We start from the raw sequence: 16,531 nt of genomic DNA, 5'->3' as shown, positions 1-16,531 counted from the left end.
ACTGTTTTGTTTTATTTTCTTTTAAGTATGATGATGATATTGTGGTTTTGCTTTTAAAAGAGTTCCTTTCTTTTAGAGATATATACTGAAACATTTACAAATAAAATGACATGATGAGTAGGTTGGGGGAACAGGTAGGGGTATAGATGAAATAAGAATGGGTATATGTTTTAAATGCTGAAATGTGGAGAGTTCAATATGTTTGTTTTCAATTTCTGTTTATGTTTGGAATTCTTCGTAATAAAATGTTAAAAGAAATACAGGCTCTGAAGCCAGGTGGCCAGGTCTGAATCTCAGTTCTGCTTCTTACCAACTGTGAGACCTTGTACAAGTTCCCTATTCTCTTTGTACCTCAAATTTTCTCCTCAGTAAAATGGGAATAATAAAGAATACCAGTCTCATGAGGTTGTGGTGAGGATTCCAGGAGATGGTACACTTATTTCAGTGCCTGGCACATAACAGACACTCATTAATTGGTGGTTATTACTTACACTATTATGTGGTGGGTGGGCAGTGAGGCAACAGTTTCCACGGGGGAAGTCTTGCTGCAAAGGTTTTTGTTCCCTAGACAGTTTTGTTCTCCTTGGGAATCTGTCACCACTGATGCCACTGCCAAAGGGGCCAGAACCAAGGGGAGTTCCCCTGCAGTCCCCGTAATTTTGTCCCAAAGTAGACACATAGCCCTTTATTTATTAACCCTAGCACAAGTGCAACCAGACAGAGGCCATCAAACAAAAAAAAAACTACCAAAGGCTCACAAATAACGGCATGAACATGAGCACAAGAGTGCCAAGTAACTAGAGCCTCTGGCTTCCAGGACATGCCTTGTGGCAGAGGCCATCTTTAAACATATAGCACTCAGGAGTAACTCAAGCACATCTACTCTCTCCAAACAATAAAGTGCATGGTGACATAAATTCTTTCCCTCACATGCTTTAGCCCAACATCTCAGCTGCATGTTCCTATCTGAATACTTTCTTCTGGCCAAGTGACTCCATCTTTGCTCTCCCTTAGGGAAGACAATAAAGGTTGCCTGTGCCCTACAGGCCATAGAGTATCATCACCATCTCAAGAGGGCCAGTTTTCATAAAGAGGATCCACATACACAGCCTCAGAGAGGCTGCTACCGTCCACTCAGGAAAGTATCTTCTGCTTGCTAGGGAAAATAGGAAATGTAATGATAGAAGCCATGATGACTTCGGAGCTAGGCCTTTCAGCAGGGAAACTATTTCCAGGTTCTGGGGTATGGTGAATAAAAATAATGATAATAGTGACAATGATAGTAATAATGAGAATAATACTAAGATAACATATACTATTACTTGAACACTTACACCATGGCAGGCCCTGTTCTAAATGCTTTACCTGGATTATCTCATATAATCCTCAAAGCAGTTCTATAAAGTAGTACATTGTTATTAGCCCCATTTTACAGATAAGAAATCTAAGGCACCCGAAGTCTCCATGTCACAAAGCTACTAAGTGGAAATGCCAAGTTTCAAATCTTGAAGTCTGTTTCCAGAGTCTATTTACTCTTTCTGAAGAGAGAGTTCATTGCTCTGTCAGGTAATAAAAGTTCGGTGCCATCCCCTTTCCCTAAGCAGCCATCCATTTCTACAGGAAAACACACAGACAAGCCTCAGGGACTATGAAGAACTGCGAGTGAATCAGGATCAGACAGTGAGACCTCATAAATAGGCATGGGGCCAACCCTTAAAGTGGAGGCCTCTCTTCTATGGGTGGGTAAGAGGTGGGGAGAAGCTTTGAGAGAATACACATTAGTACTGTAATAGAAATAAATCAATTATTATAATACATTTAGATTCATGCAAATAAGTGCTAGGAGTAAGACAGTACTAATACTGACTGCAAGGATTAGAGACAGTCTTTATAAAAAAGGTAACTTTTGAGCTGGGCCTTGAAGAATTCCAAAAGGTGAAGCAAAGTAGAAAGGGCATTCAAACAAAAAACAACTTGGAGGAATGAAAGACCATGTTTGCCTAAGAAAATATAATGAAAAGTTTGGTTTGGCTTGAGCATAGGGACCAATTATAGATGAAAAATTGTGGGTAGCTGGAGGTGAGGTTGCTGAAATAAGTTGGGTCTATATTATGAAGTCCATGAATGCCGTGCTCAGGAATACAAACTCTGCCTTTGAGTCACAGAAGACAATGATTTTGGGGGGCAGAGGGCTGGGGGTGGGGAGAAGTGGCATTATCAAATATGCATTTTTAAACATCCCTTTGGGTTCATTATGAAAAGTGATGAAAAGTAGGCTTGTTCCAACGAAAAATAGGTTGGAGCAGAAAGACTGGTGGCAGAAAGACCAGCTAGGGGACTGCTGATGAGAAGGATCCAAACTAGAGCTGCATCAGAAAAGAGAGGCAGATTCAAGAGAGGTTAAAGAAGTGGAATAACCAGGGCTTAGTTATGGAGGTGTGATGGAGTCCATGAGAGGGTGAAAGGAGTCACCGACATACTATATACAAAAGGGATAACAAATTTCAGAGTAAGATAATGAGATGCTACTGGTGAGTAGGATTGGTTCCTTCTCAGAACAGTGTTCACACAGGTTATAGGAAGTGTGATATTATAGTAAATAAATAAGCTTCAGGATAAGATAGATGAGTGTAAATTGTTCTGTCATTTAGCAGCTGTGTTAGTTGGGAAAACTACTCATCATCTTTGAGCTTCCAGTGCCTTCACTATAAAACAGAGCTCAGTATACCTACCTCTCATGGGAGTGTTGAACATTAAATGAGATGATGGATTCACACTCACAGAGAATGGCTAGAATAAATAAGACAGACTATACAAAGTGTTGGCAAGGATGTGGTGAAATTGGAGCCTTCATTCATTGCTGGTGGGAAAGTAAAATGGTGCAGCTGTGGCCTGGTGTGGTGACGCACGCCTGTAATCCCAGCAATTTGGGAGGCCAAGGTGGGCGGATCATGAGGTCAGGAGTTTGAGACCAGTCTGGTCAAGACAGGTAGTGAAACCCTGTCTCTACTAAAAATATAAAAAATTAGCTGGGTGTGGTGGTGTGCACCTGTAATCCCAGCTACTCGGGAGGCTGAAGCAAGAGAATCACATGAACCCAGCAGGCGGAGGTTGCAGTAAGCTGAGATCACACCATTGCACTCCTGCCCAGGTGACAGTGCAAGACTTCATCTCAAGAAAAAAAAAAAAAAAAAAAAAAAAGGTACAACTGCTTTGGAAAACAGCCTGGCAATTCTTCAAAAGTTTTAATATAGACCAACCATATAACCTACAATTCCAGTCCTAGGTATATACCCAAGATAATTAAAAACAGACATCCACAGAAAATCCTGTGCATTAATGTTCACAGCGGCATTATTCATAATAACCACAAAATGAATACAATCCATGTGCTCATCAACTGATCAATGGATAAATAAAATGTGCTACATATATACAAAGGAATATTATTTGTCCATAAGAAAGAAAGAATGAAGTACTGATACATTCTACAATGTGGATGAATCTTGAAAATATTATGCTAAGAGTAAGATGCCATCCAAAAATGTCCACATATTCTATAGTTACATTTCTATGAAATGTTCAGAATAGGCAAATCCGTAGAGGCAGAAAGTAGATCAGCAACTGTCAGAGGTTGGGGGAGAAGTAAATTTAAAAGTATTGGGTTTCTGGGATGATGAATATGTTCTAGAATAAGATAGTTGCACAAAATATACTAAAAACCATTAAACTGTATGCTGTAAAATGGTGGATTTTATGGTATGTGAATTACAGCTCAGTTTTTTAAAAAGTTAAAAATAAAAAATAAATGTCTAGACTGGATAACCTCATTGGAGATCTTCTGGCCCAAAGCCCTCATCACCACAGAGGGACAAATTGAGGTCCAGAGAGGGGAAGTGACTAGCTCAAGTTATTCAGCAGGCTAGTAGCCAAGATTAAATTAGACCTTCTGTCTACTGACACCCAGTTCATTCATTTTTTTGCACTCATTTATTAAGAACTTACTATCTGCCTGGCACTGTGCTCATGCTTCAGATACAGTACAAAAAAACAAGTGTCCACTGGCATAGAGTTTATATTGGAGGAGACTGTAAATAAACAAACCCATTCTATAAAAATGAGACTATGGAACAACAGACAGGCATTCAATGTTCCCTTCTACTTTCTCCTGAATGCCAGCTCACCTCCTCTATGAAAGAGTTGATCCCTTAAGTGATAATCTCTTCATCATTCCTTATACATCCACTCATTCATTCTCAGAATATTTACTGAATACATGATACGTATACCAGGAGTTGTTCTAGGGCCTGGTAATCAAATAGATTTTACATTCTAATGGGAAAGAGAGGTAATAAACACATGAACAAACAGTAGCAGGGGATATGAGTTGCATAAAGCCATATAAAGGGATAGGGAGTGATTGGAGGAGGAGAAAGAACTATTTAAGTTGAATGTTAAGAAAAGATCTCTATGAGAAGATGGCATTTAGTAGACATCTGAATGAAAGAGTGAGCCTTGTGAAGTTCTGGAGGAAGAATGTTTAGGGCCAAGAGAGTAGCAAATGCAAAGGCTCTTAGGTAAGTTTGACACAAGTAAGGACCTGCAAGAACAATGAGATTAGAGTAGAGAGCAAAAGAGACAATGAGAGAGCAAAGTTCAGAAATGAAGGTCAGAGAAATCAGCAACAGTCATATAATGAAGAATAAAATGCAAATTTTATTCTAGATATGAAGGGAGGTTACCGAAAATTTGGCACAGAGGGAATGATGTGATCTGATTTCCATTTTTTTCGTGGTTTCAGTGGACACTTTTATTGTTTATTTAATGGATCATCAATTTTGTCTCCCTACCTACAAATGGAATTTCATCTTGTTTCCATGCTGAGTAGTAAAACAGTGACAAAGCTAATCATAATAACCTACATCAAAAGAGAACTAAGCTAACACAGCTCACTTTTTTTAACAGGCAAAATATAAATACATGTACTCTAGAACACACAATGTTTAGTCACTAAGAAATTCAAATGGGATCTTGAAGAATGTAGGCAAATCCAGGGTGCAGTAAAGATGAGCTGAGATGCTGTGCAACTGTTTAAGGGTTCCCGGGCACTGCATCTCTTGGCCACCAGCTGAACCTTGACACGGAAGGTTTTAGCTAATGCCAAGTGGAGATGCAGAAAATGCTAAGTTGACATAGAGGCTGTGCACAGGAACCAAAAGGCAGGAAAGTACTAAATATTGCCGAGAGCACCCACCCCAGGAAGGACTTTACCTTCCAGGAGCTCTAAACTGGCACCACCCCTAGTGCTCACATGCCTGATTTTATCCTTTGTGCTCCATTTGGCACAGCAAGTGGCAGCATCTCCACCACCTATGATGCTAATGCAGCCCCTAGAAGTGGCTTTCACCACCTCATCCATGAGGGCTTTGGTTACCCGGGCAAAAGCTTCCCATTCAAATGCCGCCCCCCCGCCCCAGTCTGCTTAGCCCGAGTAACAGTCTCAGCATACTTCTTGCTGCTTTCAGGACCACAGTCCAAGCCCATCCAGCCCGCAGGTATGCCAGAAGCCACAGTGGCTTGGCCAGTCTTGGCATTCTCATCAAATTTGTCAGCAGTGACAAAGTCAACAGGCAAGGTAATCTTCACACCATTCTTCTCAGCTTGGGACATTAGGTCTTTGACAATCTTGGCTCCCTCTTCATCAAATAGAGAAGTGCCAATCTCCATGTTGTTGAGCACCTTAAGGAAGGTAAAAGCCATTCCACCATCAATAATCATCTCGTTGACTTTGTCCAGCATATTATTGATCAGGTGGATCTTGTCTGCAACGTTAGCTCCACCCAGGATGGCCAGGAAGGGTCGTTATGGGCTCTTTAAGACCTTGGCAAAGTAGTTCAGCTCCTTCTTCATCAAAAAACCACCAGTCTTCTGAAGCAGATTGACTCCTACCATAGAGCTGTGGGCTCTGTGAGCAGTGCTAAAAGCATCATTGACATACACGTCCCCTAGCTTGGAAAGTGAAGCTTGGAAAGCTTCTATTTTGGCTGACTCACTTTAACCTTGTTCCCAGAGTTTTCCCTTCCCTTCTTCTTCCACATGAAAGTGGAGGTTCTCCAGCAGGATGACAGACCCAGCAGCTGGGTTTGCACAGGCTTTCTCCACTTCTGGGCCTACACAGTCCTTCAACAACAGAACATCCTTGCCCAGCAGAGATTTGAGTTCTATAGCAACTGGCTCTAAGGAGTACTTGTCAGGCACAGGGACACCATCAGGCCGGCCTAGGTGGCTCGTAAGGACTACTGACTTGGCTCCATTGTCCAAGCAGAATTTGATGCTTAAGATAGCAGCCTTAATCCTCTGGTTGTTTGTTATCCGGTTGTTCTACATAGGAACATTGAAGTCGACTCTCATAATGACCCGCTTCCCTTTCACGTCCAGCTTGTCCAGTGTCAGCTTGTTAGAAAGCGACATTTTGGAAATGGAGAGAGGTCCATGTTTCAGACAGCAAGGGAGCCGGCTGCTGATGTGTGCTTGGGAAGCTTGCAGAATCTTTTATTTCCATATTTTAAAGGATGTACATGTTACTGGTTGCCAGGGAGAATGAATTATAGGCAAGGAAGAAGGCAAGCGATGGTATCAGGTAAGAGATAATAGTGGCTCACAGTGACAGAAGCAGTGGGCAGTAGTAGAAGTTAGCATATAATGTGCACGTAGAGCTGACAAGAATTGCTAATTGATTCAATATGAAGGAAAAGGGGAAAGGAGTAACCGAGGATGATTCCAAAGTTCTTGACCTTAGCAACTGGATGACTGCTGCTGCCAGTTACTTAGATGGGGGAGACCAGAGTAGGAACAGGTTAAGAAAGAGTTGGGCATCAAGTTATGTTTTTCACAGTGTAAACTGAGATGCCCATGAGTCATCCAAGGAGAACTATTGAGCAGGAATTTTGATATGACAAAAGAGGCAGGATATCAATCTTAGATAAATTTGGAAATCATCTTTAGCATTTAAATGATATGTAAAACCATGAAACTTAATGAGATCATACAGGAAAAGAACATGATCAGAGAACAGGACTAAGAAAAAAGCTCTGGGATCTTCTAACATGTAAAGTTGGGAAGAGAAGAAAAAACAGGAGAGAAGACTGAGATGGATTATCTGGTGAGATTAAAGGAAAATCTGGTGTCCTGAAAGCCAAGTGAATAAAGTGTTTCAAGAAGGAGGAGTTAGTCAACTGTGTCAGATGCTGCTCACAAACTGAGTATGATGAGAACAATGTTGTAGCTATTTGGTTTGGCCTCATGGAGATTATTGGCAAACCTGACAAAAATGGTCTTAGTGGAGTAGGAGGGCAGAGGCACATTTAGAATGGGTGTATTCTCCACACTAGCAATTATTCCACTGAAGGCATTTATTTTTTCACTTATCTATGTCTCCATTTCTTCTGTGAGGGCAAGCAATGTATCTTAATTTCACCCAGCACAGTACCTGGCACATAGTAGTTATCCAATCCATGTTTGCTATATTTGAATTTAAAATTTCACATTCACCTTGCTCACCCATTTCAATATATTAGGGGCATAAATCTAAGAACACCTTGGATCCTGCACTGGCCTTATAGGGATCCTCCACATGGTAACTTCCTTTATAAGCTCATCACCATCCTATCTACTGTCAAAGGCTTAATCCCCTCTCTGAGCACAAACTACAAACACTGGCTGCTTTTAAGCTCAGGAGCCAGGAAAGATCTACTTTTATAGAGAGAAAAATGGTCATGCCACCACTTCTGCCCTTCGATATCCTCTCTGTCTCTAATCACCATTCAGAAGCTAAGGGTAAACCTCAGTACTGACCTTCGCTTTCATCCAGGGAAGAAGTATAGAAAACCGTCCTTTCTCGCAGCAAGCGCTTTGAAATCGTGATTGGTTTGTGCCTTCTTGCTGTCACCCGAGGCGGAGGCACTGGCGGTGCAGCGCTTTCCTCAGGTGGACCTAAATAGATCTGTGGAGAAAGAAGGAAGATATCTAGAGAATAATTGGATCAAGTTTTTGTCTTCTGAATGCTACCCACCAGTTGATGCTTGCTGGCCTTTTATCTAGAGTCTGTTACATGAATACTAATATGATTCAAAGATTCAGAGATTTTCTTAATCACTCTAGTTACCAGTAAGTGTTTAGGTATCTCCTACCGTGCTCAAGGCACAGAACCTGGCACTTCTCAGTTTGGAAGAAAAAATGCATATAAAAGGTGGCATTAGTCCTGGATTTTCCATTTCCTTCCTGGGAGACCTTAGGCAAGTCACCTCACTTCTCCGAGCCTCAGCTTTCTCATCCGTAACATAGGGACAGCAAAACCTACTTCACAGGGTGTGATAAGAAAGGAATGAAAGGAGCTGTCAAGGTACCTTCTTTGGGTGGGGGTGGGACATGGAAGGAGACTAAACACAATTACATGCCCATATGCTTTCAATAGTTCTGAAGGGATACCAAAGAATCTGATTACATTGTTTGTCTCAAGGTAGGACTAATGACTGGCTGGGGAATAGAGGGAGAACAACTGTGTTTTCCTTTCTATGTCACATTGTTCTTTTATAATTTCATGCCATGGTACATTACCTATTCAATAGAAAGTAAAATAAAATTAAAAAGCACCAACACAGTGCTTTGGATGCTATAGGAAGTGCTGAAGGCATGCAGAAGGAGCTGTGATTAGAATTTTTATATAATGTCTCATGTGTACCTAAGGATTTTCCAGTCTCCATGGAGACCAACCTTTTAGCCCAAGTGCATACACTGCGGGATGAAACACATGTGATGGAGAAAGGGGACCACTGTCTAGCCAGTGAGACTAACAAAATCACCCCCAATGATTAGTGTAAAGAGAAATGTCATAGCCCAATATCCCATCAGGCAAGGGTCAACACAGACTACATAGGCATGGAAATAACATGATTGAGAACACAAGGCAAGCCTGTGTAAAAGCAGGACGATGATAAGAAACAATGTATGAACAATTACAAGCCATGAGTATATGCCTCATGATTGTAAGGAAGACAAAATGCAACTGAACAGCAAGAAGATGAATGTTGAGGCCATACAGTTCTAGGTCATATTCCTAATTCTACCATCATTAGTAATAATAGTCTAAAGAGCTACCATTTTGTGAGCTCAAACACTATAGTAGTTGTTACAAATATTTCTTGCTATTTGTCAAATACATGAGGCTGTTGCACTGACTGTTTATTCCACCCAGACTGATCTTCCTCCAGATATCCATTCTTCTAGGATTCTAATCAAACATATTCTGCTCAGTAAGCCCTTCTGGGTCAATATATTTAAAACATTGACATCCCTCCCTCTACCCAACCATTCCTATCTTCCTTCCATGTTTAATTTTTTTTCTCTTCAGCATTTCCTATCACTTTCTAACATAGAACATGTTTTACTTATTGATTTTGTTTGCTGTCTGTCTCCAAGCTAGATTTTACACAACACAGAAACATGTCTGTCATGTTCACTGCTCTATCTCTACCACCTAGAAGAGGGACTGGAATTGCTGAGTCGAAAACAAATACATTTGCAATTCTAATGTAAAAGGCCAAACTGTCGTTTGAAAATACTACTACTATTAACCGCTACTAACTACTACTACTAAAATACTACTACAAACAGCTACTTCTTATTCTGGCCAAGATAGGGCACCAAAACTAGTTTTACTCATTTAGCCTGAAACAAGTAAAACAAAACAAAACTAAACTAGGAAAACACATGCAACAGTAGTTTTAAAGGCATTGGAAATCCAGCAGTGAAGGACAGTGAATGCTGAGAGACAGAAAAAAACAAATGAGGTTAGCCCTATGAGTGTCCCAGCTTAGAGTTTTGCAGGCCTCAGTGCAGGAAGGGGAACCCAGGTGGAACCCAGTACTATCCCTACGTTGAGAAGATTGAGTTGGGAGTATGGGAAAGGCAAGGAAGTGAGAATTTGCAAGGCAAAGTGCCAGAGAGAAGATTTTGTACACTGAAGAATTCAAAATATTGCTGAGAAATATTAAGAAAATCTAGATAAACAGATATATTTTGTTTGCAGGTATAAAGACTCAATAGTGTTAAGATGTAAATTCTTAAAAAATTGATCTACAGATTGAACACAACCCAAATACCAGTAAGCTTGTATGTAGACATTGACAAGCTGATTCAAAAATGTATAAGGATATGCAAAGAACCTAGAATAGTCAAAACAATCTTGAAAAAGAAAAACCAACTTGGAAGGCTAACATTACCTGACTTCAAGTCGTATTATAAAGCTACAGCAATTAAGACAGTGTGGCACTGGTGTCAAGATAGGTGAGTAGATCAATGGAACATAATAGAAAGCCCAGAAATAGACTCACACCTATACAGATAAATTTATTTATTTATTTTACAAAGGCAATTCAGTGGAGAAAGGACAGCAATGGCACTGGAACAATGTGATATACACAGGCAAAAAAGGAACTTCATATCTCATACCACAGAAGAAAACTAACTCAAAATGGGCTATAATCAAATTTAAAAGCTGAAACTATAAAATTCCGAGGAGAAAAATCTTTGTAATCTTAGGTTAGGCAAAGATTTCTTGGATACAATGATTCATAAAAGAAAGAAATCAATAAACTGAACATCAAATTTAAAAACTTATGATTTTCTAAAAGATGCTGTTAAGAATGAAAAGAAAAACCACAGCCTGAGTTAAAATATTTGTAAATCATATGTCTGATAAAGAACTTGTATTATACATATATATGTCTAATATAAAGAACTCCCAAAACTCAGTAACTCAATAATAAGAAAACAAGTAAATCAGTTTTTAAAGAATAAGCAAAATATTTGAATAGACACTTTACCAAAGAAAACATACAAATGGCAAACATAAAAAAATGTTCAACATCATTAGGTCAATAGGGAAATGCATGTTAAAACCATGATGCGATACCACTGAACACCTATTAGAATGGTTGAAATTTTTTAAAGACTGACCATACCACATGTTGAAAAGAATATGGAGGAACTGGAACTTTCATTGCTGATGGGAATGTAAAATCAGACAATGTCATAGTGAATTAAAAAAAAAAAAACAACCACCCAATGAAATAGATCATCTGAATAGTCCTATAACCATTAAAAATTTTCAATTCATAGTTTAAAAACTTCCAAAGAAGAAATCTCTAGACCAAGATAGTTTAACTGGAGGATTCCACCAAACATTTACAGAATTAACATGAGTTTTACAGTTTCTTCCAGAAAGTACGATGATACAATTACTTAAGAAAGACGTTTTACACTTTCTTTAACAATTAAATGTATAATTACTATTTGACTCAGTCATTTCTACTCCTTCATGTTTACTCAAGAAAAAAGAAAACATAAGTCATACAGACTGTACACAAATGTTTGCAGCAGATCCAAACTGGAAACAACCCAAATGTACATTAACTAGTGAATAGACAACCAAATTTTGGTATATATGATGGCATACTACTCAGTAATAAAAAGGAATGAACTATTGACTCATTATAACAACTTAAATTAATCTCAGAATAATTATGCTGAATCAAAGAAGGCAGACCAAAAAAAAGTATATATTGCATTATTCCATTTATACAAAACTTTAGAAAACACAAATTATACTGACAGAACTGATTAGTGGCTGCCTTAGGTGAAGAGTATAGTGTAGGAGTGGGTTGGAGAGGGGAGGATTTTGAAGCGATAAGCCATTGAAAAGGACATACGAAGGAAAAGAAAATGAAATAGCTTGTGAACATAAAAATCAACTTCACTAATAATTATAAAACTACAATTCAAACAACATATCACATTTTCCCTATTAGACTGATAAATTAAGAAAAATCAATATTGCCCTAAACTAACAAAGAAGTGGGTAAAAACAGTCACCTTTATAAGCTGTTATTGGGAGGGTGATTTGGTTTAGCCATATTGGGGGTCAATCTGGTAGTAGCAATCATGATTTTAAATAGGTATGCACTCTGATCTCCCTACTTTTAGAACCCCAATTGAGCAGAAATCCTGACACATACACTCACTGATATCTATGCAAGTGCCATGTACCATAAAAAAAAAAAACTACATAAATACCTATTAACATGGGAAAGTTACATAAATTGTGATTCACCCACTGAGGAATATTGTACAACTGTTAAAAGGCAGTGATGTAGATTTGTAAGAACTGAGGTGGAAAGATTAAATATTTTCAAGTAGTTTATGAAATAGTATATATAGTATGGTGTCATTATTCAAAAATAGCTTTGTGTGTTTATGAATGTACTGTCCTTTGTCATTTATAATTGCAAAGAAAAGGGTCTAGAAGCATACACATTAAATTGTTAACAATCACAATCATAACCTCTAGGAAAGTGAATAGGATTACAGAGGAACGTCAAAAGATACATTCCTGTTTTAGTCTACACACTTCTATGTTATTTAAATTTTGTGCTGAATTTTAAGTTCAGTTTGATTTTTTAAAACATAATAAAAATGAAAACAAGGACATCCCTCTAAAATATTTTTTATTGTTGTTTAAGAAAGAACCTAAATTGTAGGGATCTAACACACATGAGTTCAAACCTCAGCTCTATCACTTATGGCCTGTCATTTTAGGTAAGTCATTTAACCTCTCTGAGCCTCAGTTGTCTAATTTGCCAAAAGAAGATCATGTCTATGAGTATAGTTGTCATGATCAACTGATAAATGTACATGAGTATTTGTCTAGCTTAAACCCCCCTTCTCTCTCTCTCTCTCTCACTCCAGTGCCCTTCCATTTGGTTTGGAACAGAACCTCTTAACTGGGGGCAATTCTACTTCCCAGGGGACATTTCATGACATCTGTGGAAATATTTATTGTCACAACTGTGGAAGGGCGGTTGCCATCTAGTGGGGAGAGGCAAGGAAACCTGCTAAACATCCAACAACACCCAGGGCAGTCCCCACAACAAGAATTATTGGCCCCAAATGTCAAAATAATACCAAGGCTGAAAAAATGTTGGTCTAGAATAATGAAGAGGAGTAATAAATGAGAATATACTTACTTAATGCAGATGGGATTCAAGAACATTTAAACCTGAACTGAATTTCTAAAAAACATTTTGAAAACAGAAAACAGAATACATATTTATTATGGTTATAGGCATCCATCCATGCATCTGTCCATCCAACAATCTTTTCTGATTGAACCCAAGTGAGTGTTCTTAATGGAGATAAACACATCATATATTATTACCCCTTGCTCAGTTAGAAGACATCCTTGCTGAGGCATTCATAATATACCAGACCACAGACACCCTCCCTCACAGATGGCCTCACCTCAGACTTTAGAGAAAAGGGGAAAAGGGAGGTCATTAGAAGTAAACTTCGACTGGGCGCGGTGGCTCATGTCTGTAATCCCAGCACTTTGGGAGGCTGAGGCAGGCGGATCCCTTGAGGCCAGGAGTTCAAGACAAGCCTGGCCAACATGGTTAAACCCTAGCTCTACTAAAAGTACAAAAATTAGTCAGGTATGGTGGAGCATGACTGTAATCCCAGCTACTCAGGAGGCTGAGGCAGGAGAATTGCTTAAACTCAGAAGGTGGAGGTTGCAGTGAGCCAAGATTGCACCACTGCACTCCATCCTGGACAACACAGCAAGACTGTCTCTAAATAAATAAATAAATAAACAAGTAAGTAAGTAAGTAAGTAAACAACTTCAACTTTCTGTCCCTCTACTGATAAACTCATTGACATCCACACTTATAAACTTACTTTATCTCCTCCTCACTTGCTAAGGAGAATGCCTCTACCTATGCTCTGGATCCCATCTCATCTCTTCCTGTTTCTCAGGGACCTTCCTCCATCATTCGTCTCCTTTCTTACAATACTGTTTCTCAAAAGCGTTTAAACGAACTTAAGTCTCTCCTGTCTGAACCCACGCTACTCCCCACTGCCATCACACTCATTTTCTTCTACACTTTCCAGACAGTTAAGTCTCCATTTCTTCATCCTCCAGTTGATCCTCAACCTTGTCTCTGCCCACATCACTCCTCTGTAACTGTTTTTACAATGATCACCACTGGCCTGCTAATTGTCAACTCCAACAGGTACTTTTCCATTTTTATTTTGACTGTGCTCCAACATTTAACACATTTAACCAATCCATTTCTAAAAATTCCTCTCTCTTTACCTTTCTGCTTCTCTGAACACTGTTGTCTCTTTCACTGGCTTTGAAATTTGATGTTCTCCAGGATTGTGTCCTCAGCCTTCTAATGATCTCACTTGTCTGCACTCATTCGCTTTCTCAACCGTGTCATCCACTCATGTGGCTTGCACTACCAAGTTTCTCTACTGGTTTCTATACCAATATATCTAACTGACTGCACAATGTTGCTTTCTGGATATCCCAGAGGTATCTCAAATTCAACATTTCTAGAATTAAACACATTCGCCTCTTAAAATTTTGTATTACCTAAAACAATGCCAGTGTCCAAGCCAGAAATCTGGACATTATTATATTAAAACCCTCCCCCTTTCTCACATCCCACATCCATTTAGTCACCAAGTTCTATCAATTATACTTCCTTAATGTCTCTCTAATCTATCCCCTCTGCTCACTACCACTGACTCGGTTGAGTCTCATCATGTCTCTCTATGACTATTATAGTCTCCTAATTGTTCTTTCTGTCTGCAGTCACTCCTGCCTTTAATCTGTCTACCCGAGTGCAGATAGAGTGATCTTTTCTCAACTCTAATCTAATTGTGTTACTCCACTGCTTAAAATATTTCAATGACTCTTCCCTGTCTTAGGGACAAAGGCCAAATTCCTTAGTTAGCACACAAGGTACTCAACAATCTGGCCAGAGCCTGAAATCTCCAGCCCCATCTTCCACTATTCCCCTACATTCACCCTCCACTATAGCCATGCAGAATTATTAAAGTTCTTTAGTCTCTTAGTTATTTAGTTCTCTGTTTTTTTTTTTTTTTATAGAACTTAATTTCTCTGGTGTCTCATTCCTGTATGTATCTAGAGCGATCTATACACAGAACACTTTCACTCTTACCCTTTATGGCAGAGACTGCTAATTGCTTACTGGTGTCCACCTTCCCCTTCTTACTTTTACTAATGGAAGTCACTGAATGGTAGCTGGGCACCCATGCCTACCTTTCTTAGTCTCCCTTGCAGCTAGATAAGGATATGTGATTAAGTTTTAGATAACAGAATACAAGTAGAACTAATGCATGAAAGCCTCTGGGTCATGCTTTTATGAAGAAGCTGTCTGTATTACATTCTGTCTTTTTTCCCTTTCTCTCTGGCTAGTAAATGGGGACAAATGGAATAGCTATCTAGGATCAAGAAACTGAAGCCAAGTGGTGAGGATGGCAAAAGTATGCCATTGATCTTGGACTATTCACTGCTAAACTTTTAGGTGAGAGAAAAATGTACTCCTCTCCATCATATTTCAGCCAAATAATTTGCAGTCCTCTGTTATAGGAGGACTTTTCTTATAGAAGGTTAGCCTATACCTTAATTAATCTACTCTTCTGACTTTCAGGACTCACATCGTGCATTACCCACTGTATGAAGACTTCTTTGATTCCCAATAGAGAGGTAAGTTCCCTTCCATGGGCTCCCACAGCATCCAATGCACATCTTCACCACAGTCTTTATTACACTGCATCCTGAGTGTTAGTTGGTTCCAGATACCCCCCAGTCCCATAACTTTTCTGACAGCAGAGATTTTTTTCCTGATTCATTTCTAGAGGCTAGGGCTGAGTAGGGCATGAGGCAAGATAAAGCAGCTAAATGACAGTTTTTAAAATGAATGGATGAATTTTGGCTACCAGGCCCTTTAGAGCATATTAAGTAATAGAACTTTTTTTTCATTTATTCCTTCTCCAACTATAATCGGGAAGACAGAGTACAAAATAGAGGTCAAAGAGTCAGGACAGAGTCAGAGTTAGTTGTGTTGGAGCTTTGCTATGTAACCAGGGGCAAGAAATTTAAACTATATGAATCTCATACTTGAAGCTCAGTTTGCATTTTGCAAATGTCAGCTGCAAAATGAGAATAGTGATACCATCTACCTCATAGGGTTGTTGTGATGGTTGAATAAGGTAACATACAGGCATACCTAGGAGACAGTGTGGATTTGGTTCCAGACCACCAGAATAAAATATGTATCACAGTAAACTGCGCCACACAATTTTTCTGGTTTCACGGTGCTTATACTATACTGTAGTCTAGTAAGTGTGCAAAAGCATGATTCCTAAAAATACATCCCTTCATTAAAATAATTTATTGCTAAAAAATGCTGATAATCATCTGAGCCTTCAGCAAATCATACCCTTTTTTGCTGGTGGAGGGTCTTGCCTCTATGTTGATGACTGCTGATTGATCAGGATGGTGCTTACTGAAGGCTGGAGTGGCTATGGCAATTTCTTAAAAGAAGACAACAATGAAGTTAGCTGCATCAATTGACTCTTCATTTCACAAAAGTTTCTCTGTAGC

The 16,531-nt window shown here is 39.1% G+C and overlaps 1 protein-coding gene and 1 pseudogene across 1 annotated transcript in view; both read right to left on the bottom strand.

Moving 5' to 3' along the window:
* LOC108542986 (oligophrenin-1) overlaps positions 1 to 16,531 on the bottom strand; it is a gene marked incomplete at its 5' end in the record, with an annotated part of 95,937 nt that overhangs the window by 17,403 nt on the left and 62,003 nt on the right. The window contains one exon of the mRNA XM_017893300.1: positions 7,855 to 8,002. Within this exon, the coding sequence (XP_017748789.1) occupies positions 7,855 to 8,002 (148 nt within the window). The remainder of the gene's footprint in view (positions 1 to 7,854; positions 8,003 to 16,531) is intronic.
* LOC108542987 (phosphoglycerate kinase 1 pseudogene) lies at positions 5,231 to 6,471 on the bottom strand (annotated as a pseudogene).

This window comes from Rhinopithecus bieti, unplaced genomic scaffold (assembly GCF_001698545.2).
Source record: "Rhinopithecus bieti isolate Rb0 unplaced genomic scaffold, ASM169854v2 scaffold_24103, whole genome shotgun sequence".
Lineage (NCBI taxonomy): Eukaryota > Metazoa > Chordata > Mammalia > Primates > Cercopithecidae > Rhinopithecus > Rhinopithecus bieti.
Note: the sequence above shows the minus strand (reverse complement) of the source record. Positions and strands in the feature narration are given on the sequence as shown.